General features: G+C 44.5%; 1 protein-coding gene across 2 annotated transcripts; it reads left to right on the top strand.

The window, feature by feature from the left end:
- The first annotated feature begins 1,896 nt into the window (after nt 1-1,896).
- On the top strand, nt 1,897-22,847 carry LOC149358981 (uncharacterized). 2 transcript variants are annotated; one of them, XM_089568955.1, is made up of 14 exons: nt 1,897-2,086; nt 2,795-3,055; nt 4,282-4,377; nt 4,462-4,535; nt 8,653-8,800; nt 10,367-10,435; nt 10,521-10,608; nt 10,795-10,946; nt 11,709-11,810; nt 13,550-13,641; nt 20,207-20,302; nt 21,026-21,100; nt 21,188-21,281; nt 22,492-22,847. In XM_089568955.1, exons 2-14 carry the CDS (start codon nt 2,804-2,806, stop codon nt 22,591-22,593), a joined length of 1,440 nt encoding a protein of 479 aa, XP_089425081.1. In that variant the 5' UTR covers nt 1,897-2,086; nt 2,795-2,803; the 3' UTR covers nt 22,594-22,847. The 2 variants fall into 2 exon arrangements, with proteins under 2 accessions (XP_089425081.1, XP_089425082.1); XM_089568956.1 differs by lacking the exons at nt 21,026-21,100; nt 21,188-21,281.
- The last annotated feature ends 940 nt before the right edge of the window (nt 22,848-23,787 follow it).

Genomic DNA, 23,787 nt, shown 5'->3' with positions numbered 1-23,787 from the left:
TGGGAGCCTGTAGATTTTAAGCTGCATCATGCTGTTAGGACTTCCATGCTAGTCGACGTTTTATTCCAGACATAACGTGATCCAGATTGCTGGATTTCTTGATGGCGCAAGCAATGAAGCGCGTGGTTTAGGAGCACATGCTATGAGTGAAAGTGATACTTAAGGAACAGAAGCAAGAGAGCATGAATATCTAATTATACACGAGAGCACGGATATCTAATTATAAACGACAATTTTACCTCAATTGCTCCGATCAACTAAACACATAAAACTGTTCAACTGCCTCAACTCGCGTGAACTTAAGCCACGTGTGCATCATACACTTAGCAAGTTTCGGTTCCATAGAGTACAACGCCAGAATAACTTGCACGGAAGTCCAATTTCGTACAAAACTTATCTGTACACATTGCTAGAGAAGTGCGTGTTGGAGGCTGAAATAGGATGCAATGCTCGCTTGTCCTGCCGCCCACGCTCTGTAAGGGGCATTTAATGCCAGTTCCACGCAATAAGATACAGAGATGCTGCATGTAAACTGCGCGTCAAATATTTATCGGGCTTGAATAAGGTAGAAGTTTTGGCCGCTGGGGAAATCTTCCTGAGATGTGTAAAAAAAAAACACGTTATTAAGGTTCCAAAAATGCATCCCTGATACTAGAGGGGCTCAGAATTGTAATTGCGTTATGGCACCTGGGAACATATCTCATATTAGTAAGGAGCTTCCAGTATAGGCTAAGCACGCGATATATCATCGTTAGAGGCAACGGTTCTGCTTCAGAGTTTCCGGGAAAACTTGGGCGAACCGCAGAGCAGACGCAAAGAACAGGAGCCTCCAAGACTGCCTTCTTGGAACTCCAGGTGGATGCTATGGGGGTGTATGTATTTTGACTTCGGGTTCCCGGCAGCTTTGAATTTAACGAGAACGTGCGCTGTTTCTTGAGTAAATATGGCCACGTTAATATGTAATAAGATTTAAAAAAGTTGCTTCCCATGCGAAATAGCAGATAATTCATGAGTTGAAGGTTGGATGGCAACTTATTAATATTGTGCAGGGCCTGAAAATTTTCTATTTGAAGTTGCGTACGCCGTTATTCTTCGTGCGTACAGGATGAAAAACGACGTACGTTCTGAACATGAACATGAACAATTCGTGGTACGCATGAGTGTAACCTAGACGAAATGGTAAAAAGAGGTGTGTGAGACAGAGTGGTTTTTATTATTATTCGAAGGCGGGGATAAATTATCTTTATTTCCGCGATGTTCGTACTGGCCTCTGTCCTTAGTTTTCGTTTTTCAAAATTTCGAGAGCAGTCGATGTTTGGATACATTTCGCTGTTTGATCCCCGGCCAGCTTGCAGTCGCGATTGTTACTTTATTAATCTGTCGGCTGTCATTTCAGCGTGAGCTCCACTAGGGCTGAAAGTTTTAACTAACTAAATAAATTTGTTCTGGCACCTTCCTGTACAGCCGGCAAAATCTTTAGCTGGCGTTCGTGGCGGCCGCGTTTTCCGTGCTCCTGCAGCTTATGACGGAGCAAACTTGCTAAAATATTGAATCTAAGCGCAGGCTGACTGAGGCCGCGCTTAATACTGAGCGTTCCGCAAGTTTCCTTAGTCGTAAAGCACAGGAGCGCAGAAAAAGCGGCCGTCAGGCACGCCAGCTGAACATCTGGCCGGCTGAACACCAGCCTGGTTGGCTTTCCTTTGGGAAATGGGCAGCACTTTCCTTGTGTTTGTTTTTTTTATTAGCTCCAACGGACTCATGATTGCTCATGCAGTCATATCATTCTTTCCGTGCGTGCCTGCATTTGTTTTCAACCCAAAATCACCGGAAGTCCTCGTCATTCGTAATCCTCTCACTGGGGAGAGCATTCCGTGTTCGAAGGCGCATTGTCTCGGTGGTGACGCCACGTCATGTCCGGTCTCGAACTAATGCGAGCTCCGACGCGCATCTGAAGGACGCCTGCGTCTTCGTATGAACAATGTGTGCCTGGCAAATGCAGCAAATGCACGTTCGGTGCGAGCAGGGAATTGTCAAGCTCTTTACTGGATGAGTTGTCGTTCCACCAAGCTCAGCCCGGTTTTTCGCTGTAAGTATACAGTTTAACATTTATTGGCTTATTTTACCTACCGCGTAGAAATTCCATTAGGTTGAACGCGTGCTTAATTCAGATTTACCGTTTTATTATGTGTTGAACGTCTACTAACCGTAAACAATATTATGGTCCCTTTTGGTAGTCCTTCTATAAGATTTCTGAATCCCATTCAGCGACCATTTTTCTTAGCCCGCACTTTCTGTGTTCCTTACGCGGATATCCTATTTTAATTTCTCACTGAGAACCACTCGCATAACAAAAATGTACGACGTTTCGCAAATTCTCGTCGTTGAATTACTTCTGCAATATCATTCGCGTCTCAGGTGCGACGCATCTCTTAGTAAAAGCCAAAACTTAGCGGCATAATGCAAAACGCAGATTTTGTACACAAAAATCCCAAATTTTGTGAGCATGCTTACAACAACGGCGCTTGCAGAAAAAAATATTCCATTACTTTCATCTTGGTGTGACCCGGGATGCGCTAGAGTAAGGATGTATCGCAGGTTTAGCAAATATCCAACTGCCAGCACCATTGCGGCAAACAAGAGGCGAGACAAACCTTTTCGCATACTGCGGTCATATGCATGCCTTCACGGAAAGTGAATTTGTGTGGCAGATAGTTATCTATTAAATACCCGATTCAAGCACTCGAGTGGAAGGCATATGAAGCCACATAAAGTCCCTTTCATCTTTTTTCACCAGAAAGAAAATATGCGTAGCCTCAAGCGTTCTCGACCTAGAAGTGTGGAAACTATGGCCGTGGCGCCCCTCAGCGAGAGGGATGTGAACGCTGCGCAAGAGGAAGTCGTGCTTCCAGAGAAGAACAGGGAGCTGAGCGCCTTGGAAAGGGAAGAGACCAAACCACCCACCCGGACTCGAGCCCTGAGAAGGTTTCCTCTGCTTTGTCTATACGGCATCGCCTGCTTTTCCCTCGCCTTAATTTCTCCCTACATACCACATTTGGTAGGTGCCAGCGTTGCTACTTTACGTGGGCCTGAGATATGCGTATGGTGTGTTACAGCAGTTGGATAAAGGTTGGAAAGGTGTTCGCACCGCAGTAGACATAGCATAAGCTATTTGTAATGGTGGTGGGCGTGCTATGAGTACGGCAGCATCATGGTGTTACATGCGACTGCCATTTGTAATGCAGATGATGGCAACATATCGTAGGCCTTCGGCTTTCACGAAGCGTTATCCCCCCAGCGTCGAATGTGTTTTTTACAAATGTCACCTAATGATATCTCCATATCATACGCGTTTGCGTAAGTTGATATAACAGGATACCTATGCATGGGAATTTTCTATAAATTAAAAAAACACCCATAGCATGGAGTTAATTTTAGCGCAGGTATATTTATTGTTAACAAAAATAAGGCAGTTGAGGTTTACAAGGCAGCTCACAAACAAGCTTACGTGTTGTACCAAGTCGCATACTTGCTGCTGGACAAATCTTCGTGATGCACACTCTATGCCTAAGGCTTCTAAAAGCAAACGCAAGATACTTAGGATGATCTAAGTACTAAATCTTGTCCTTATGCATCTGGAAGCTGGAGGCTGTGTCGCTAAACAGAATGCCTTTGTAGAATATTTGAACATCTTCAGAATACTATGTGTTTTAGAGTCCCGTCTAGAACTACATGCAGGCAAACGTGAATCGATTGTTCATGCACACTGAAATACTTCAAGGAAAGTTAAGCTCTGAATTAGTCGTTTCCTTGTCCAGCCTTGTTTGGGCTTGAGTTGGTTCACGGCGAAAATTGATAAACTTCTCTTGTGCAAATACGCCAGAGCTTCTGGCGTGGCCGCACTGAGAGAGCCGACTAAATGTCGAAATCGACTGCTCGATAACCCAGTCGTGACAGCCGCTGATAACTACGTGAACAAATCACAATACACACTTATCTATGCCAGCTTTAGGTGTCTGGTATTAGGTTTTCATGGCATGTGTTACATCAACACTTGTCGCACGGGAGTGCCGGGCTTACACCTTATGCTCATAACAAATAATCAGGGGAATCAGTGAGACACCTTGGAGACAAAGTGTTCGTACTTCATGTTACGTGTTGTAACTGCTTTTATTTATTGCCGATTCCATTTTATTCGATTAAGAAGTTATTACTGGCACGTTCGACCAAATTTTAGGTCTTGTTCAAGCGACGCTCCATCGCAATAGTTGTCCTTCCTTTCAGGCACTGGAAAAACGTGCTGAGCAATGGCAATTCAACGTCATGTACGCTAGCAGCAAGGTGTCTATGCTTCTTGGAAGCCTTATTAACATCGCAGTGGTATGTTACGCATGTGTTCTTCAAATAAAATAAGGTATTCCGTTACCTTCGAAGCTGAAATCTTACAAGCCCACAATTTTCCAGATCCAGTGTATCACTCCTCAGGCTACACTGATCTTTGCAATGATCGGTATGATTGCGTGCGTTTTAATATATGGGTAAGTAAATTTTCGTTTGCTTTTTTTCATTCGTGTCTATTGCTACCACCTTGGTATTACTTCGCGGCCTCAAGTGTATTGCTTGCATGGTTAATTACCGTTGAACAACACCACAGAATAAAAAAAATTGCTTATCCTATCCATGGTTTCACTGACAGTTTGCTTCCTTAATATGCGTGTCGTAACGAGCTCATTTCCCACGGCTATGGTGTTCCTCCCTAAGCAAGGGCTACTGCGCACCGCATGGTGACTCAGTTTCCGGATTTGGTCCGCCAGCGGACATGGGGGTTCTTTGCTCGGCTGGCACTAACGGTCCTCTCTCCTTGCGGTTTTCTTTGTTATTGCGATGACTAAGGGGTGCCATGAAGGTGAAAACTGTCCGTAGGTGGCCTCAGCGTGTGTGTGAATCTTCCACCTGTCAATTGTGGCATGTGGCAGGTGCTATTTAGGAGTACTTACCTCTATCCATCTTTCACCTACCACTCTCTTCCCCCTCTTGTTCTCTACTTCAGTCAAGAGCAGGCCTATGTGCAATATAGACAGCCTCCAGAAGAACTATATATATAGGCAAAGTTGAAGCTTGCGGGGAGCATTTCTTCGCCGCATTACTCGGGAAAAGCAACCTTGGGTCACAAGACTCATCGGCGGTTGTGTTTGAAACAGCCACCTATCGGTGTAGTGGCGCATCACTTCGCCGCTGCACCACTGCGCCGGTGCGCCGGATGTGGCATGAGGACTCGCAACGATATATCAGTCTGACACGTTTTGAATAGTTGCGTAGTCATGATTTGAATAGAATAAGAACTGAAAACAACCAGAATTCGAATAGACTGCCGAGTGGAAGTAGAATGCTCAGCATTTCCTCCGCATCAATACAACTGATCGCCTCTAAAGTTATTGTTTTTTAAGGAATAGCCTGAGCAGCGTTTTTTTTTTTTTTCGCGTCTGGCAAGCTTATTGACCGTATTCTGCGAGGTTTCCGGGGCGTCCCCTATTTTTTGGCCGATGCTTCATACGGTAACGGCAGGGCTCGAGCTCCAGTCCGGCCGTGGTATGGCAACAATGATGTCCCCTTCGGCTCATGGCTGCCCGTGTGGAAGGGAGTGTCGACAGCAGGCGGCACCCTGAGCATCCCTCCACGCTATAGTCACTCGTCTACATACCGCTTCATTCACACGAGGGGGAACCCCACCCTTTAATCTCGTGTAGAGTGCGCACACGTGACAACCTACGTCATGCCTTTGGGCTCCCTTGTGGGTCTAGCCAATGTCTAGCGTGGGGTCCCCGACCACCCTCAGGAATAAGGGAGCTTTTGCTCGGCCGGCACAACCGCCGGCTGCTTCAACGGGGACTCAGCCGGGGGTCGTCTCCGGCGGAGGCTAACAAAGCAAGTAGATAAGCTAATTGAACCCAGCTGCGGTGGCAGGGTCCCCCCCAGCCTCCCCACCACGGGGGCGCTCAGGTATAGTGCTCTATAGATAAGGAGTTTGCACCAGCCGTCAATGTCAACACCTCCACCCCCCCCCCCCCCCCCTCCCGTTCTCTCTCTGGAAGCACCCCCGTGGGAATCTTGAATGAGGGCCTCGGTTCTGACAGTTGTGATGCCATAGGTAGCATAAGACGCTTCTCACACAACTGCCGACCTCAGCGTTAGATAATGTTCCACTTAGAACTTGCTTGCGGTCATACATGACATTCCATGTTCGCCACTAAGTTCCAGGAACGCCGCTGTCGAGGGTGAGGCCTGTGAACACTCTCAAAGTTAGGCTACACGCGACATAAATGCCATTAAAAGCAAAAGGCTGCGTAGCCGCCGCCGTAGCTGAGTTGGTAGAGCACCGTACATGACATGAGGAGGTCGTGGGTTCGAATTCCGCAAGTAGCATGTGCTTGCATTTAATTTTACTTTCCAGTCAATTATATCTGATGTATAAAATAATTACACTACTAATTTTTCGTCGAGCAACACCAAATAAAAAAAAAATCCTATGCTTTTCTTGGTTTTAACGAAGGCTTGTTGCTTATGTATTTCGTAACGAGCTCTTCATTTTCACTACCCGCGTCTGCTAAATTGTTCACCCTTATGTAAAGACAGAATCATCTCCGCTATGTCATTAATATCTCTTTAAAGTCAGTTAAGGTCATGGAAAGTGTCTTCCCCAGCAGAGCTGGAGAAAAGTGGCACTATCGCAAAAAAAAAAACACAGCAAAAACATTAATTGAAAGGTTTTCGTGAACTCTAATGTAGATATCGCCAAGCAGACATAATTTAGCTTCCTTATAACGAAGTTTAAGGGGCCGATGAGTACTTCGTTATACCCGTAGCTTCGTTATAGCTGGTGTTGACCGAGCTTCCAAGGGGACTCGTCATTCCTTCGTTATATCCACTGTTTCGCTATAAATCGTTTCGTTATAACGAGGTTCAAATGTATGATTATCGTTTCGAGTGGAGAAGTCCTTGAGACCCGCTCATCCAGCATATTTATATTGTTTACCAAATCATTTATGCCAAGCTCGCCGCTTCTCTTTGCGCTGGAAGCGTCAGCGCATGGCATCATCAATATTGACCCGCTGCTGATCGGAAGGCTTGGAATAAACTGAAGTAGGGGACATTTTCTTAAGTGTGCGCTAAAGAAAACTACTTGAATGATGATGAGGGGAGAATCATGATAATGTCGTTTTTCTCCTTTACCTACCGCAGTTTATGCCCGGCGCGTAGTTTTGCTTTTTAAGCATGAAATGCTTTTAGCTACAACTCTGGACGATCTCATCGAAGTTCCTTTCGAAATCATGGCGAAACTGCAGCCGAAACTGCAGTTGAAATTAGTGCTAATTTCCATGCAGAAATATGTATTCTAGAGAAAAGATACCAAAGCCCCCCGAGCCGGACTCGAACACACGACACCGCGAAGCCAGTAGTTTGCTGGGCTCGCAATGAACCACTGGACCCTTATGTTTTCAGCCCATGATATTATATCACGCGCTTAACGCGTTCAGTCTCTAGGTCATCGTCTAAGGGCGGAATAAAGTGTTCTATAACTAGTATTTCCTTATATAAACCTCATTTCCTGAAGATTAGATAGCCAGAATGAATGGTGCTGCACAGACTGAGCGCCACTCGGAAAAGTACAGATCGTCACATTGATTAGACATGGCAGTCCTTTGAAGATGCTGGTAGCGACTGGATGGAAGCACAGGTCGCGACTGATACCGCACTGATATAAAGGAGGAAGGGCGAAGTTCATTATCATCATCATCTGTCACTTTTCGTGCGTGATACAATCGTTTTGCGAGTCAACCTGCTCGGCGGCACTAGGGCTGCACTGGTTTATTGAACTTGATTCCTCTGAAACCTGCAACTCTCTTCAAAACCTGAAATGCAACGGGAGATTGGCGCCGGAGTTTGGAAGCGTTTGATGATTGGCAACGGCTGCGTCATCCGGCCGCACATGAGGCGCGAGAAGGCAGCCGAACACGCCGATAGTGACAGAGAAAAAAAGCGGGGGAGCGTCGTGCTAAGCATATATATAATAACCTCTTCTAGGCTGGTTCAAAACTTGAGGCTGGCAAAATTTTCGACTCATCTTAAAGAGCGCTATGCTTATCCTGCAAAGCATTTCGTTCTGTCCCCTACTACTGTCGGCAGCGAGACAGACTGAAATTTTTTTAGCGATCACAAAAGTTAGGTATTCTGGAATATGATCTCGCATTGTACGTGAAGCTTCTCCACACTGGCCTTCGGCCTCGACCTCCCACTTCTATTTTATTGTTGGACAAAGTGGAGTGACCACGGGTATAATTAATGTAAGGTGTAACCCCACCAGCAGTTGGAAAGCGAAGCTAAACCATGCATTGGTGTCTGCATTCTCAACCTGGTCGTTACTAAAACATGATGTGATCGGGTTATTTGCCGACAACTCTACAATTCTACCTAAGCCCACTCGGTCTTAATTAATCCTGTTCTTTCAATTTGCTCGAAGCAAAAGACTGTAAGCCATTTATGCCGATATTAGTGTATGTTACTAAACCACTGCTTTCATTTTTTTCTTTCTTTTTTCAATAATTTTGCTCTGTTCGCTGATGGTGAAAGTAAACCTTCTTTCTCTCCTCCCTACAGCTCCGCGTATTGGATACCAGAAGGCAGCTCATTCGTCGGCGCTGCTGTGACGCTTGGAGTTGCATTTGGATTCTTTTATGCCTTCTTCGTCGTTACACTGTACGCCGCAGCAACGTTTAAAAGTCAACGAAGCTGCGGAGTAATAATTGTTAGTGAGCAACACATACGCCATTCCCTATGTTCTGCATGCCTTCCTAGGCTATCTACAAATTTCGCTTCATGCGAGGCTGTGAGCGAATCACTTCTTTTATAGTTGTTGCCCTTGGTGCTGGGACGTAGTACATGTTCGCTAGGCGAACTGCAGGCTCGTTAGCGTGACGAATGAGAGAAATCAACCGTAATTAACGCCGAAGAAAGTAATTAGTGGTTTTTTCTCCCGTTAGCTGCTGGCGTCCTTCTTCGATTGATTACCTTAACGATCCCGCATTCCTCCAATGGTTCCCAGCTAATTTCTGGCCGTAGGCCTCGTTTCGATACGTCTTGCAGCTATAGTACAGCAACGTATTTCTGACTGTCAACGTACACTTGCATTAGCAATGAGCGTCATGAGTTATATGTCCAATGTACAGGCAAAGTTCCAAGGTGGTCACCATAGCCAGAAAACAGTATCCCGCCTATATACATAATGTCATGGACAAAAGTTCGCAAGATGCGTATTCGCGGGAAAAAAAATTGGCAGTGGTTTAGCTCTGGTTAAACCTGGAGGAATGCGAAAGCAACGAGGAGAGAGAGGCGATGGAGAGCGCGTGGCAGCTGCGGCGGCCCCGGCACGCTAGCTATGCGCCCCTACTGCCCATGCGCAAGTGACGAGTGCGGCGGCGGTACCTCTGCGTCACCCGCGAAACGACGGCGGCGGCGCGCCAGCTGTGCGCCGTGTGACGTCACTGCTCCTCGCGCATGCGCAGTATGGCCTTTCCTCAGTTCCGCGAAATGGTTTGGCGACTCGGCAACAAAACTTGTTGTGGCGTGGTCGGGTTTAGCAGATCATCAAAATACAGTAAAAAAAATACAATCTGCCTGGTTAACGAGGCAACGCAGCAATAATTTTTTTTTTTTTCGTGAATCCCCATCCGCAAATTTTTGCCCTAGGCTGTATGTCAAGCAGAAGCATGAATAGATAATGCGGAAGTTATACGCATATCCGCCCGGACATTAACTGAAACCCAGTGTTGCATGATTGGATATCCCGGGTACCACGGAGAAAATGCACTGTCGCAGCTATGAGAATGGCGCCTTGGCTAATATACCATGTTTCCTAACATCGATCACAGCTGCAACTGCGATCGAACAATCTGCAGTTCAGCAGCGCAGTAGAATGTCTAATGAAAACGAGCTGTTATTTCGTTTTTTTTTTTTTGCTTAGATATTACGCTTCTTCGCAGACGCTAACGAAATTAAGGTCATTTTCTCTGTATACTGCATTCTGATGTCGGCGGCAGATTTCTGAGACCCCCACACGTTTTGTAATGTGCATATCATCTTTATTATTTGACAGTTACTCTTTCTTTCGGGTACATAGCCATTCACTTCTGAAAAATTTGGGCTCTGTTTGACGGCCGAGAGCCACGGTATGACCCTGTAGGTCTCAGAACCCATGTGTTGTTCACCTGCAATGACAATGATTTCTCCAGAATTCAGAAATGATGCGAAAGATATGAGATATTTAACTAATTTCTCTTTTATGATTCCGTCATTTTTCTTATTTGCTGCTTAGTCCGCCATGGAGTTCATGTATGGCATTTCAAATACAGCAGGTTTTCTCATAGGAACGTCATTGATTGAGGTAAGCCCATTCTGCGTAATGTCTGCGCTAGTTCTCAGTGTGCTTGAAGCTTCACAACATTATTTACGCTACCTTTTTGTTTCAGTGGTGGCCAGATGCCATACCTTTCTTCATCTCAGGTGGCCTGATGTTTTTGGGATTACCGCTCGCTTTGTCGCGATCTCCAGCCAAATGTAAGCTTTTTTTGCTCGAACTTCTCATGGCACCGTTGTCTCTTAAAACTAAGTCCCTGGTATCCTGAAAGCAATTATTCTGGAGTTATTTAAAGACACAATCAGCTTAGAGTATATCCACAGACAAACCCTTGCATTGATTTGCCTATCACCTGCGCACTTAAGCAAAGTTTTGTTTTTTCGAAGCTATAAAAATATCAAGAGACCAACCTGACCAGAATGCCGCTCGTCTTTTGATAACTCCACCTATGGTTATCAGCATAGCAAACGTCGGAATTACTATGGCGGCTTTTGGATTTCATGATGGAACACTGGAATTTCATCTCAAAGAAGGGGAGGTAAGTACATTTAATATGTTTATTACAGACTTTGAGGTCCGACAAACCTTCCTGTCAATAATCTATACTGCATACCAAAAGTCTGGCAATAACCTGCTGTGCTGAACAATACATGCTTTCCACAGTTCTTTAAAGTAAGGAAGGTAAACATTCTTATCCTAGGACTTGACACTGATTCAGAATCCTTGGTTCCAAGGAAACAATGTTTTATCACTCTCTTTACCTTGAGATCATTAAATTATGGCAGTTCAAGGTCAGTGCGCGCAAATGTTGAAATAGCACATGCCTTTATCGGGCAGCACAGTGCTGCATGCAGTCATTGAAGTTCTGGAGGCAATTATTTGTATTTATACTGGAATGAGCCAGCTGAGCGCGCCGTTATAGTCTGATATTGGGATTCCTGATATCTTCGTTAATGCCCGAGCTATCCTGAGATATCCGAGATAAGCGTGGTAAGATCGCGTTGAGGGAATTTATTCTTGTAGTGGTGTGTCGTCATTGATCTCATAGCATCACCTATCATCTCATACAGATAAAAGCAAATGTTGTACTAACCCCTTTTTGTAATGATTTTTTTTCTTTTGATCTCTATAAATTTAACAAGAGCAATTTTGAACCAACAGACCACTTTTAAGGAGCGCGACATGCCCGGCGATGTCTTCCCCTTCAAGGCGTCTGTACTCTAGGCCTGAATTTTATGGCTACAGTTGAAATATTCTTTTTTGTGTTCTCGGCATTAACTTCGTTTTCCATTATTGGCAGTTCAGACTACCTGACATTGAGGTGGCTGCAGTGTTTTCGGTCCTCTACATCATGTACGCTCTCGGCGCCCTCTTCTGGGGATATCTTTTCACATACAAGATGGTGAGACTTTTCCCTGACATTTATTTTTCTAACACATATGCAAAAAGCCAAATTCGTTCAAACCAATTCAGCCAGCTCCCTTCTGAGTAAAATACCCGAAGTCGCGGGATCAAACCCCAGTTCTCCGCTGTATCTACACTTTGTTGGCACCGAAAAGAAAGCAAAACTGTATTGTTGGCTTGTGGCCTATACAAGAATACAACTTGTTAAAAGTTAATTGTTTGCCCAAAGTAGCAGCTAATGCATTGATTAGAATGTTGAGCATTAGTGACAGCTACGCTTCCGGATTGCTAAGCGCACAAAAAAAAACAAAAAAAAAACAGTTGTTTCAAAACCACTACAGTTGCTTTGTACAGCTTCGATTTACTAGGTGCTAAGTTGATTAATGTCATGTTTTTAATTACTTTATTTTGATCACCGATCTTCCCTTTATGCACGGTATGCAGCTCGATCACAGTGGCGCATCAAGGTCGAGCGGTTGAAAGCAGTTTTTTGTTTGTGATACAGTCAATTTATAAATTTCCAGCAGGTGGCCTCGACGCCACGTAGACGAAAAAAAAACAGAAACAGAAGGTTTCGCTTCTCTCCAGTTGCCTTTTCTTGCATGCGAGAAAGGAGCTTTGTTTGACTCCACAGACTTTAGCCCCATTGTCGTTTCAGAACCTTGGTGAAGTTGTCTTGCCTTTCTGGGTTTTCAGTCGCTGAGGTGGTCACACCTGACTTTTCCTCCAACGAGTACCTAAACTCAAGAGTTAAAGTGTAAACTATACTTTGTACTTTCGGCTACAAGATAAAAAAAAAAAACCTATTTGGTCGATTTGGGTCATAGATCGTATTCCACCCACATGAGTGATTCCTCACCCAGGCGAGCCTTGCCTGCATGCCTACAGCTCTATATCACGGAACAAGATAGGCAGAAGGGCGAACTCTGTTGATAAGGGCACGAGACAATTGCTTCATAGAGTGGAGCTTCACAGTGAATCCTTAATAGTCGCACCGATGTGCACAGAAGCCGTGATAGAGCACTCGATCTATCACCTCCGCATTTCGTTTCGCAGCAACGTCGACAGGCGGCGCGTCGACCAACTCGTGTCTGCGGAGAGGGTTATGAAAACAGAAACTATGCACAGAGGCGCGTTGGCGAGCGAAAAAAAGCAGCAAGGAAGATCACAGGGAAGCTCCGAATTCGTGACGTCGACGTGGCATTAATGGAGTGCGTTGTATGCGCTGCAACGCACTCGAGTCGGCGCGCCAGATGGGAGTGCCAAAAGTAACCGATTAACGGGGTTTGTTTCTTAGCCATGTAGCGGGACACTTGTGGATTGCACGTAGGCGGGCAGTAAGAGCTGTAGGGTGCGGCTAAAAAGGAAACCCTGTTGATCGGTTACTTTTGTCGAAGGGGGTACCTCGGAGCGAAAGCTCTAAGGTAATACGAGGGTGAAGGGGTTTGAAGGCAGGAGAAAAACGTTACACCTTTCCAAAAGAGGAGAGCAATATGTTTGGGCAAGTTCCGTCTTAAAGCACCGTATACTTCCCAGAAAGAAAATTAAACTAGCTGTTCGCGCACTTGTGGTATATTTCCTTAGAACTTATGGCAGGTGGATTCACTTCTCGTCAGATTGCGAAAATTGTGATACTACCGTCCTTAGGTCGTAAATTCTTTTGCAGTTCGTTTTTATCGGGACCTTTTTCCAGTTTCCTTCTTAGTTGCGTACTTTTCTGTGTTTTTTTTTTTTTAGGAGAAAGAGGACGTTTTGGTTCTCCTTGGATTCATAATCCTGACCACGGCCTTTCTCTTCGTGGGTCCCGCTCCGTTCCTGCCAATTCCGCCGTGAGTTTGTGCATCTGCCACTCCACTCCTCACGCCCCTCCCACTCCAGAGGCTCTCGAAAGTGTTTGCTTGCTAACCGCGTGAGGAGGTACACATAAGCCTGCTGTGTACTGGCGTAAGGTTAGCTGGGGCAGCACGGTCCCAAACTCAAGGGGGTTCACGACATTACCAACACCAATTCTGTCGGCTACCCAAAACGCTGGTAAATTGAATTCCTATTCAAAAACACAGGAATCAAAATTTAACAGAAACATTTTAAGAATGCCGGAAATTGCTCCTCCAGGTTAGAAACTTAAGACGGAGGCCGTCATGAAGCTTCTAAGGCTGGTGACGCTTTATAAAAGAGTTCACAGTACTCGTGAAGCTTCCTGGTAACTCCACTCAAGGGCGCCGTGAGAGAAGGGACGAATGATTGACGAAAGGGAAAAAACAAAGAGGTGCAGGTACACTTTTAACCAATACTCTTGAAGCCGCATGGAAAGCCACCGCGGTGGCTCATTGGTTATGGCGCTCGGCTGCGGACCTGGAAGACATGGGTTCGATCTCGGCCGCGGGGTTCGAATTTTGATGGAGGCGAAATTCTCGTTGGCCGTGTACTTTGCGATGACAGTGCACGTTAAAGAACCCCAGGTGGTCAAAATTTCCGGAGCCCTTCACTACGGCGTCCCTCATGGCCCCAGTCACCTTGGGACATTAACCACCCCCCAGAAACCCGATAAACAAACCAGAAGAGGGATGGTTTATTTAGGAGTCCTGTAGTGGAACTCATGCAGCCCCTTAAAATGTCCTCAGCGTTGAGGGTGAGTGGTCTTCTCACCCTGCTGTGATTTAGAGCTTCAAAGTTATCATCTTTCTGAGAGCTCTGTGCAATTAACTTGGAACAATTTTCTCTTGCTGTATGCCATGCTGCCATGTAGAAAAGGGCCGTGGGCCTAGTCAAGCCCATAAAGAGGCTTTTTGTCCACGACCCTCAGCATTTTTGCGATGCTGAAATAAAGATTTGATTTGATTTGATTTAATTTGATACTCTTATCACACGCAGTGGCGGTCCTAAAGGGGGGGGGGGGGGGGAGCCTTTGCACATTTTCCCGTACGTCCGTTTTCGGGCTCTCATAGGGTGAGATGTAATTTTTGACGTAGAACTGGAAAGCTTTTTGGTCTGTGATGCGTCAAGTAGTCCCCTACTTTGTACGTTCACCGTGTTAGCAGCTCTCTGATTTCAAACAATTCTACGTTCTGCAGGTTTATTTATTTATTTATTTTAGTACATCAACGACCCCAAAAAAGGGGCATCACATGAGGAGTGGGTTGTACAGAAATATCAACAAGAAACGAACATATTCTGTACAATGCCAACATCAAGGCTGAAAATACAAATGAAACAGGCAAACAGCTCTGAAAATCAAAAATGCAAAACGCTCAAATGCTTTTGAATACAAAACAAAAAACATGACAAGAATAAAAGACCGGAAGAAGCGCTGAACGGTGGGTAAGAATTAAATAACGGATTAGAGAACAGCAAAAACCGCACAGTAAAACAAAGCGCAATAGGTCAAAGTTAGAGGGAAAAGGTACACGGAAACCTAAATTGTGTCTAAAGATTTAAGCTTATCTTTGAATGCAAGCGTGTCTTCTATTAGCACAGCGGCATTGGGAAGGCCGTTCCAATCTTTTGCTGTTCAGATGAAGAAAGACTGCGCAAATGCTTGTGTTCTGGGGCAAGGGTATGACACCTGTTGACTGTTTTTGTGACGAGTTGAAAACTAGGAGTGTTTTATGACGTAGATGCTTAACGGGAATGAATAGTAGACAAGAAGAAAAAGAGCTAAACTGGCTAGTTTTCGACGGTGCTTTAATAATGGCAAGCTGGATCGGTTATTCAGATCGGTTACACTTCTGCAGGATGAATAATCAGATCGAATAAATCTAATGGAGTGATTTTGATACTTTCTATGTTCTCAGAAAGGTATTCCTCACGTGGGTTCTAAATGCCGGCTGCATATTCTAATTTTGGGTGCATTAATGTGGTGCAGGCTAGTAATTTTACATGAGCTGGGTCAAACTTCATTGAGCGTTGAAGATAGCCAAGCGATCGGCTGGATGCTGCAGTGGTGTGGTTGATGTGCGTTGACCACGTAAGATCGTCATACAGGTGTAATCCAAGATATTTGTGTGCTTTAGTAGCGTGTAAACGAGAACAGTAGATACGGTAGCTACGAGTATGTGGTATTGAGTTGGAGCGTCTATGGAAATGCATGAACTTGCACTTAGCAATATTTAAACACATTTGCCATTTTTAACCAGTTTTCTACAGCTAGTAAGTCACATTCTAACTAATACTGTCTTACAACAGTATTAGTCATAAAACAGGTTGGTAGTTATACGAGTGCAATTGGTACGCAACTGTCGAGGTATCGTGGTCCTGTCGTGCCCCCACCGTTACTTTTGCGCTTCATGACTGGCACTATCATTAAATTTTAAATATTGCGAGATAAATATGTCTGTTTTGATTGTGAGTTTTATGGTGGTTTAACGTCCCAAAGCGACTCAAAGTATAGAGACGCCGTAACGAAGGGCTCCGGAAATTTCGACCGCCTGTGGTTCTTTAACGTGCACTGACATCGCAAGTACACGGGCCGCTAGAATTTTTCCTTGATGGAAATTCGACCACCGCGTAAATATATATGAATAATATAAGTAAACGGTTACGTGAGCAATATTCATATATAAACCATAAATAGGTATCAATTACTTATGAATATTGTTCACGCAACCGTTGGCATTCAGAGCATGAGTAATGGTATAACATTTTACCGTTCGCCATTGATTTTTCAGCAACAAAGTGCGCACAAATTGTACAATTAGAGTGTAAATAAAAAATCGTTGTTTCTATATTTTTTTTTTGGTATACGGAAGTCCGTTTCTGATCACGCATTTCCGATCACACATCCTGCGATGCGAGTAAGAGGCGCCATCTGTTAGTATTGAGGCGATGCAAGTGCAGTGAACAATGGCCTCCGAGACTGTCACAAGGACACATTCCAAGTAGCCGCTCTGAGGGCTGCCGCAGTGAAAGAGTTTAAATTAATCGACGCAAACTGGAACTTCTTACCGCGCGCTAACACCGCGCAGCACAATGGCGCCTTTACATCTCCACTGTGTCGAAACAGGGCCGCTTCGCCTGGGATTCGATTCCGCCACTTTGGAATTAGTAGCTGTACGGCAAAAGCAATAAGCTACCGCAGCTTGTTATGTCATAAGGGTGAGGTTGGAATGATGTCAGACATCAATCAGCGAAAAGGGCCCATTTTTAAATTGGAAGCAGCTCAAAGCGCCACAAACACTAGACAGAAGCGGCCCACACACGCGCGGTGTGGGTTTATCGCTCTTTCCCTTGTTTAGTATTTTTTTGCGTTGCTTTCCGTCCCGAAATCCGTAGCTTGCATCCAGTTAGCTTAGCTTTCTATCCAGTTAAGCGTAAGAGGAGATAACGCACAAAAGTGCCAACTGTCACTCAGCTTTATTCCGACTGCGTCCTATGTACGCTTGCGATCAGAATGAAAGCACGATACGAAAATGATGCGCAAAACCGCAGTAGGAGACGGGCTTAACGCCATGATTCATCCCAATTCATCACATCATCCTTTCAAACTGATTGCATGCGCATACAATGTAGCCAAGAAGTTTTGCACAGATATGTGCGGTATCCGAAATGATCACGGTGATAATAACCAATGCAGGTGTGCAGAAGAATCGGGAAACCCGCTGGTAGCAGGTAAGGAAGTAATGAAGGCCTGGCAAGCAATTCAAAGGGGGAACGCCGCTGATGAGGATCAGCTAGCTGTAGATCTCTTCAAGGGTGGTGGGGACGCTGTGTTATGAAAACTGGCCACTCTGTACACGCAATCTATCTCGTATACGCTGCCAGTGCTATTAAATAACTTAAACAAAGAAATGTTTGACCCTTTCCAGCAATCAAATACTGTTATTAAGAAATTTTTTTTGAACAAGGTTTTGTCAGGACGCTGCATGTATTTTTGTGTTGGTACTTTTTGCTTTTTTTTTCAAGGTGTGTTATTTTCTTTTGTGCTATAATGTATAGCGCAGAATTTATTGCCGCTTGTCTGTTGCAATGGCCGCGTGAAAAAAGGGGGCAGGACCTCTGTCAAGCTTCCGAGCTTTTAGTCCTGTCTCCTTCTCTAATATAGAGAAAATAAAAGGCTGATTGATTGATTGATTGATTGATTGATTGATTGATTGATTGATTGATTGATTGATTGATTGATTGATTGATTGATTGATTGATTGATTGATTGATTGATTGATTGATTGAATGCCTCGCTCAAACTGCATTATGTTACTTTCCTTATTTATTGATACGCGTGTAGCCCACCGTAAGTAATACTGACATCAGTTCTAGAATTTCGAAAACACAGTTACCGTCGGCGCTATAGCCCAACAAATTTTGGCTACATCGCGCCAAAATACACGTGGTTTCGAGAAGTTTGCGGGCAAAACAACCTCTCCAGTGCATGTAATTCGTCGAAATATCCGAAATTTGTTGGGCCACAGCGCCGAGGGTAACTGCGTTTTCGAAATTCTGATCACTGATGGGGACATTGCTTAAGCTGGGCTACACGCCTGTCATTAAATAAGGAGACTAACAGTAACAGTTAAACAGTTGATTCGATATTTGTCAACCAGCATACCACTCAGCACGTTCTAGCTATATTCTGATGCGCTATACCGCTGGCAACACTATGCCAAAAAAAAACCCCTTCTTCTAACTCAAAAAGTGCACATTTAAAATTTTCAGCGCCTCTTAGTTGAAACACATGGCATAACAGATCTACCTTACCGGTACTCATCTATGAGACAGGTATGAGGAGGTTAATTAAAAAGGCTCAACTTAAACTGGACACGGGAAGGAGACGGGAAGGGCACAGAGTGGGTCAGAGTACAAACGCGAGTTAATGCTAATTTAATCAAAAACATGAGTAACTGGATTATCAGGGAAACCAAGGCACGAGAAATCCAATTTTTTTGTTTGCTTGTTCTTGGGAGTGCGTGTTGTGTGAATAGCGGCAAAGGGAATAGCGGCAAAGGGAATAGCGGCAATGGTAGGTGGTTCACCGTTGATGGCAGAAATGATTCTTTGGTGATTTCGTTGCTTTAACAAAGAAAAAAATGAGCAAGAAAAAAATGGGCATGTGCGGAGCATGCATTGCGAACCGGTGACCTCAAAAGGCAATAGAATAAATTCCAAGATAAGGCAAGCGTAGTAGGGGGCGACAGAAAGTCAGGTGGACGGACCATATCGCCAAGTTTGCGGGGATAAGGTGGCTGCAACTTGCACAGCAGAGGATTAATTGGAGCGATAAGTGAAAGGACTTTGCCCTCCAGTGGGCGTAGTTAGGCTACTGATGATGGTCATGATGCTATAAGGTTCAACAAGGGGAAGCTTTGGGCCAGTTGTTCTGACATGGTGGAGAGGAGGAATAACCGCGAACTTGACAGGACTGAAGAACGAGAAGTGGACAGGGCGAGCGGTAACTAGCAACTGAAGTTTATTGAAAAAAGACATGTAGCAGCAAAGGTTGCATCTGCGCATAGCGTACGAGAACGGAGATAGTGACACGTGGAACACATGAGATAGTTAATGAAATACATCGAAAGGAACAAAATACGAACAAAAAACAATGAAATACCCGTCACAGGTTTAACAGAAACCGGGTCTCTTTATCTAAAAGCGCCACGGAAGGCTCACTCACACACATATCAAGCCCAAGTTTGCGCATGTGTGCCGCTTCTAAAATCTCCCTGTCAAGCCTCGACCTGCAACTTCCGATGATGGTGGCTTTGTTGAACTGTGGGTAGCAGCCATCGCATTCCCTGCAGTGTCTCGGCAGATTAGCGCCATTATCAGGTTTCAAGGACCGGAAGTGCTCTCGTAGCCTATCGTTTAGACTTTGACCTGTCTGGCCAACGTATACTCTGCCGCATCGCAACGGGAACTGGCATTCAACATCAGTGACACTTTTAGTGGCGCTTTTAGATAAAGAGACCCGGTTTCTGTTAAACCTGTGACGGGCATTTCATTGTTTTTTGTTCGTTTTTTCTTCCTTTCGATGTATTTCATTAACTGTCTCGTGTGTTCCACGCGTCACTATCTCCGTTCTCGTAGGTTATGCGCAGATGCAACCTTTGCTGCTACATGTCTTTTTTCAATAAACTTCAGTTGCTAGTTACCGCTCGTCCTGTCCTCTTCTCGTTCTTCAGTCCTGTCAAGTTCGCGGTTATTCCTCCTCTCCAACATGATGCTATAAGTATGAGCTACACTGCTCAGTTGAACATAGTTCTTGCGTGTATTGTCTCGTCTTCCTTTCCTTGTCCAGTTTTCTTCGCCTCTGTACACATGTGTTTTGCTGCGTTGCTGAGATTATTAAGCAGCGGTTCGTTGCGCTTTGATCGCAAGCTGCCTTCTCATAAGCGCCCACTTTGTACATCCACTTGCATGCCGGTGCTTAGTGTGTGGTGCGAATTTTCATGAGCCCACATTATGCAGATACCTGTGGATTGTGTACATGACGCAAGGCGCGATTGGTTTCGGCGGCGCTGCGGTGGTAGTGGGAAGCTTCAGCATGGCCCTCAAGAAAGCAATGTAGGTTGTTTATGCTCTGTTGACACATGATTTTGTTTCGCGCGAAGTGCTGATTCACTGCTATTCGCTTGGTCATAGGTCATAGATTATATGTAGTGGTTGATATCATTACATTGTTTCACTAGTACAGTACATTTTCATCATGTATTAAGTTTACTTTTGCTTTACTCATTAAATCGCATTATTAAGTGTACGGCTTGAGAGTACGTTAGCGATGGATATCAGGCTATTCAGTGCACTCAGACATTGTTCCTATCTTTTATATTATTTTGCGAAAGCATTGTACATTACGTGCGCACCGTAGCACGAAAATTCGAATCCATTGTTTCTCTAACCAGGTACTAGTATATAAAATATGTTGAGAACTATGATGTGAAGGTGAAGTTGGTGTAGCTATGGTGTCAAATTTCATACTTCGTCGTCCTATAACTTGCTATTGGAGGAATGAACTCGGCCAATAGTTTCATTTCAAACCCAGGAAATCAGTCGATCATTTGAGTTATAAATAAATAAACGCATGAACAAACACGCCCTGGATATAATGCGTAATGAATAGGGGTTTATGCAACAAGCACACTGTAACTTCTCTTGCGTCTCAGTTCTGTTGCATCAGCTAGGTGGTGTTCATTTCTGTGTTTGTTTTGCCGCCGACACTTCTTCAACCATACTTCTCTTCTGTAATCGCTAAATCCTTTATATTTATCTGCATTTATCTGCCGAAAGTGAACGAGGCTTCCCGGACAGTTTGTGGACTTATGCAACGGTGTGCGGATTTTTGTTCAGCGCAATTACAATTGGGTAAGCAACCTTAAATTATTAGTTTACCAGAGCTTGTCCCCTTTGGCATGGACAAGACACGCAAGACTATCTTCATTTCTTCAACAGATCTTCGATAGCGCCATTGCTTAGCAGGTATGCAACAGAAAACATACGCTACGAAAACGCGGCTGTCATCATGCTTGCGGCTCTGACCATCTGGGTATGTTTTTGTTTTTGTTTTTTGTATAAGGCGAACAACGCGATGCGACTTCATATAAAGGTAGATTTTTGTATAACGAGGAGAGAGAGCATCAGTTCAAGAAATATATTTCTAGGCAGGGCTAAAATAGTGACAGCAATTTGCAATCAAATCCATTCTGGCTGGGAAAATCATGGCTGCATTATCAGCAGTGTATCGCGAGTTGTTTGCGCCAAGAGGGAACCATAACTTAGAAAGTGAGAGCTGCAGTTCGCTTTGGGTTTAAGAGGACGGAATAAAGTATCCTTCTACCTGCAGCAATCTGTGGTTCGCGGGATAGCTGGTAGATTGCTCAATAGCTGTGAAAACTAGTACGCCTTGAATAAATCGCCGAGCTGAACAACAGTAACCTCAGAAAGCCGCAATTTTTCAGTATTCCCACATTTAAATCATTGAGCAAGAATATTCTACTGAGCAATCTTTACTATCGGCGACGCTGTTAAGGTTGTTTGGTTTTGCTATCATCGTTTGTACGGCGGAGTGAGGATTGAAAGCGTCCGTATACCTTTTGTAGAGTTCGCACGCGTACTTTTTTTTTTTTTCGCGTATGAACTTAAGTGTATGTCAATACACAAGCAGCAAGAAAACTGGCTGTGTTGCTTAGTTTAATCTGCGCCTCTGCGTCTCCTTGATTGGTTGAAGTACCTTCCTTCGCCAGTTCCTACGACTCTGTGTGTTTTTGAAGCTTAGGCGCTGTAAAGTTCAAAAACACACTTTATTTGAGCCTTGCAACGTGTCAGTTCCACTCAGCCACCATGCAGAAATTTCGGTTCTGCAAATTAAAGTTCCCCAGAGAATGTATGCGGCAAACATAGGATGGTGCGACTGGGTTAATCACCAGCAATTTTTTTTTTAAGCCACTGGCTTGGACGCCACCATCCTTCACAGTGTAAGGTTTGTTTCTTTCATGCCTCGGCATTATCAGTCAAGACGAGTTTCAATCTTCCGCTTACAACATTGCCTTTCTATGCTTGTATAAGTGCTTCCTCCACCCCCCCCCCCCCCCCCCCACCCCCCCTGAGCACAATATGGGTCGTTTTGTACCTTACCATTTACGCACTCACCGGAACATTGCGATGGTGTTTATTTTAGCCAGTGTTCATAATTTTTTTTCTCGACCATTATGGGGTTGAGCTTTGCTACAGCTACACTCACCGTTCTTTCTTTGCAGATGATCGTGAGCTGCGGATCATGTGTCAGCAACTTCAGGAGGCGGCGCACTATTCTTCGCTATGCAGCGTCCGAAGGGGCATACAGAAGAAATGAACTTTAACCAAAACTATGCTGTTACTTCGCACTGTGCAAAGAGTAAATGCGCTTACAAACGACAAAAATGTTCACACTGGCGCACACTTTAATCGCATTAGTAACTTATCATTATGCTCATAAAAGTCTCTTTGCTTCTTCTCCAAGAACCAAGTCACTCTTCTCAAGCATTCTGTACGTTGATGAGATTAGACACGTGCGAAAAGTGAAAGTACTTTCTAATCCTTATAATTATGGATAGAAATCAAAAACAACTCTGAATGCATGACGCCATATAGCCATATAAAATAAAGGAATAGTTTCTTATATAATCTTTTATTGCAGCACGTCATTTTGCACCAGAAATAATGAGCGCATACGCCGTATGACATATATATCAAGTTTTTTGGAAAAGGGATACAGCTCACTTTCAACCGTTTCTTTTGTTCGTTGGTAAATAATAAATAAAGAAAATGAGCCTTAACTCACCAGACAAGCTTAAATTAGTTGGAAAAAGCCAAGTCGCACAGCAAATCCAAACTGAAGCCTTGCAGACACGGGGTAGCAAAGGCTGGGTCGGAGCGCTGTTGCAGATAGTCGGCTGTAAGAAGACGTTGTCGACAATTGCGTAGCACATAAGAGGGACGATCGCTTTCATTTCGGGCCCATATATCACTCTGGAACTATTGAGTGTGTTTACAGGTGACACTAAAGTGGATCGATAGTGTCGATAGCTACGTACGATCGACCCAAGAGGCTTGCCAGCGTATCAATGTGGCTGCGTTCTGCGTGCTCGTGGACGAGTAGAGTGATTATTTTTGTATGCTTTGCCACGCACTGCTCCTTACGCTTATAGCGTCCACTTGCCCCCATGCGAATAGCGTTTAGTCGACGCACGCCTCATGCAACCATTACGGCCGTGCTTTGATTTTATGTCTCGCATACTTGCCTCAGGTGGAACATCCGAGAATGTAGGCGCGCTTCGCAAAATGCCATGTCTCAGTCAAATCTTTCTTTGTGAAGTGTTGGCGCGTACTCTATGAAGGTTTTGAACTGGAGTTCGTGGAAGATTGCAAAAAGATGCACTCATTGATGAACTAAAGCGTACTGTTTTTTTTTTTACTTTTGCAATAGCTGCTGCAGTAAACAACTGTCTTTTGCCTGTAATGAAAAATTATCACTCACGTTTTTACAGCGTGCGCTGGTGCTCGTAGACATGCCT

Source organism: Amblyomma mixtum, chromosome 2 (genome assembly GCF_055824585.1).
Source record: "Amblyomma mixtum isolate Tamu chromosome 2, ASM5582458v1, whole genome shotgun sequence".
NCBI lineage: Eukaryota > Metazoa > Arthropoda > Arachnida > Ixodida > Ixodidae > Amblyomma > Amblyomma mixtum.
This window is presented reverse-complemented; position numbering and strand designations above follow the sequence as displayed.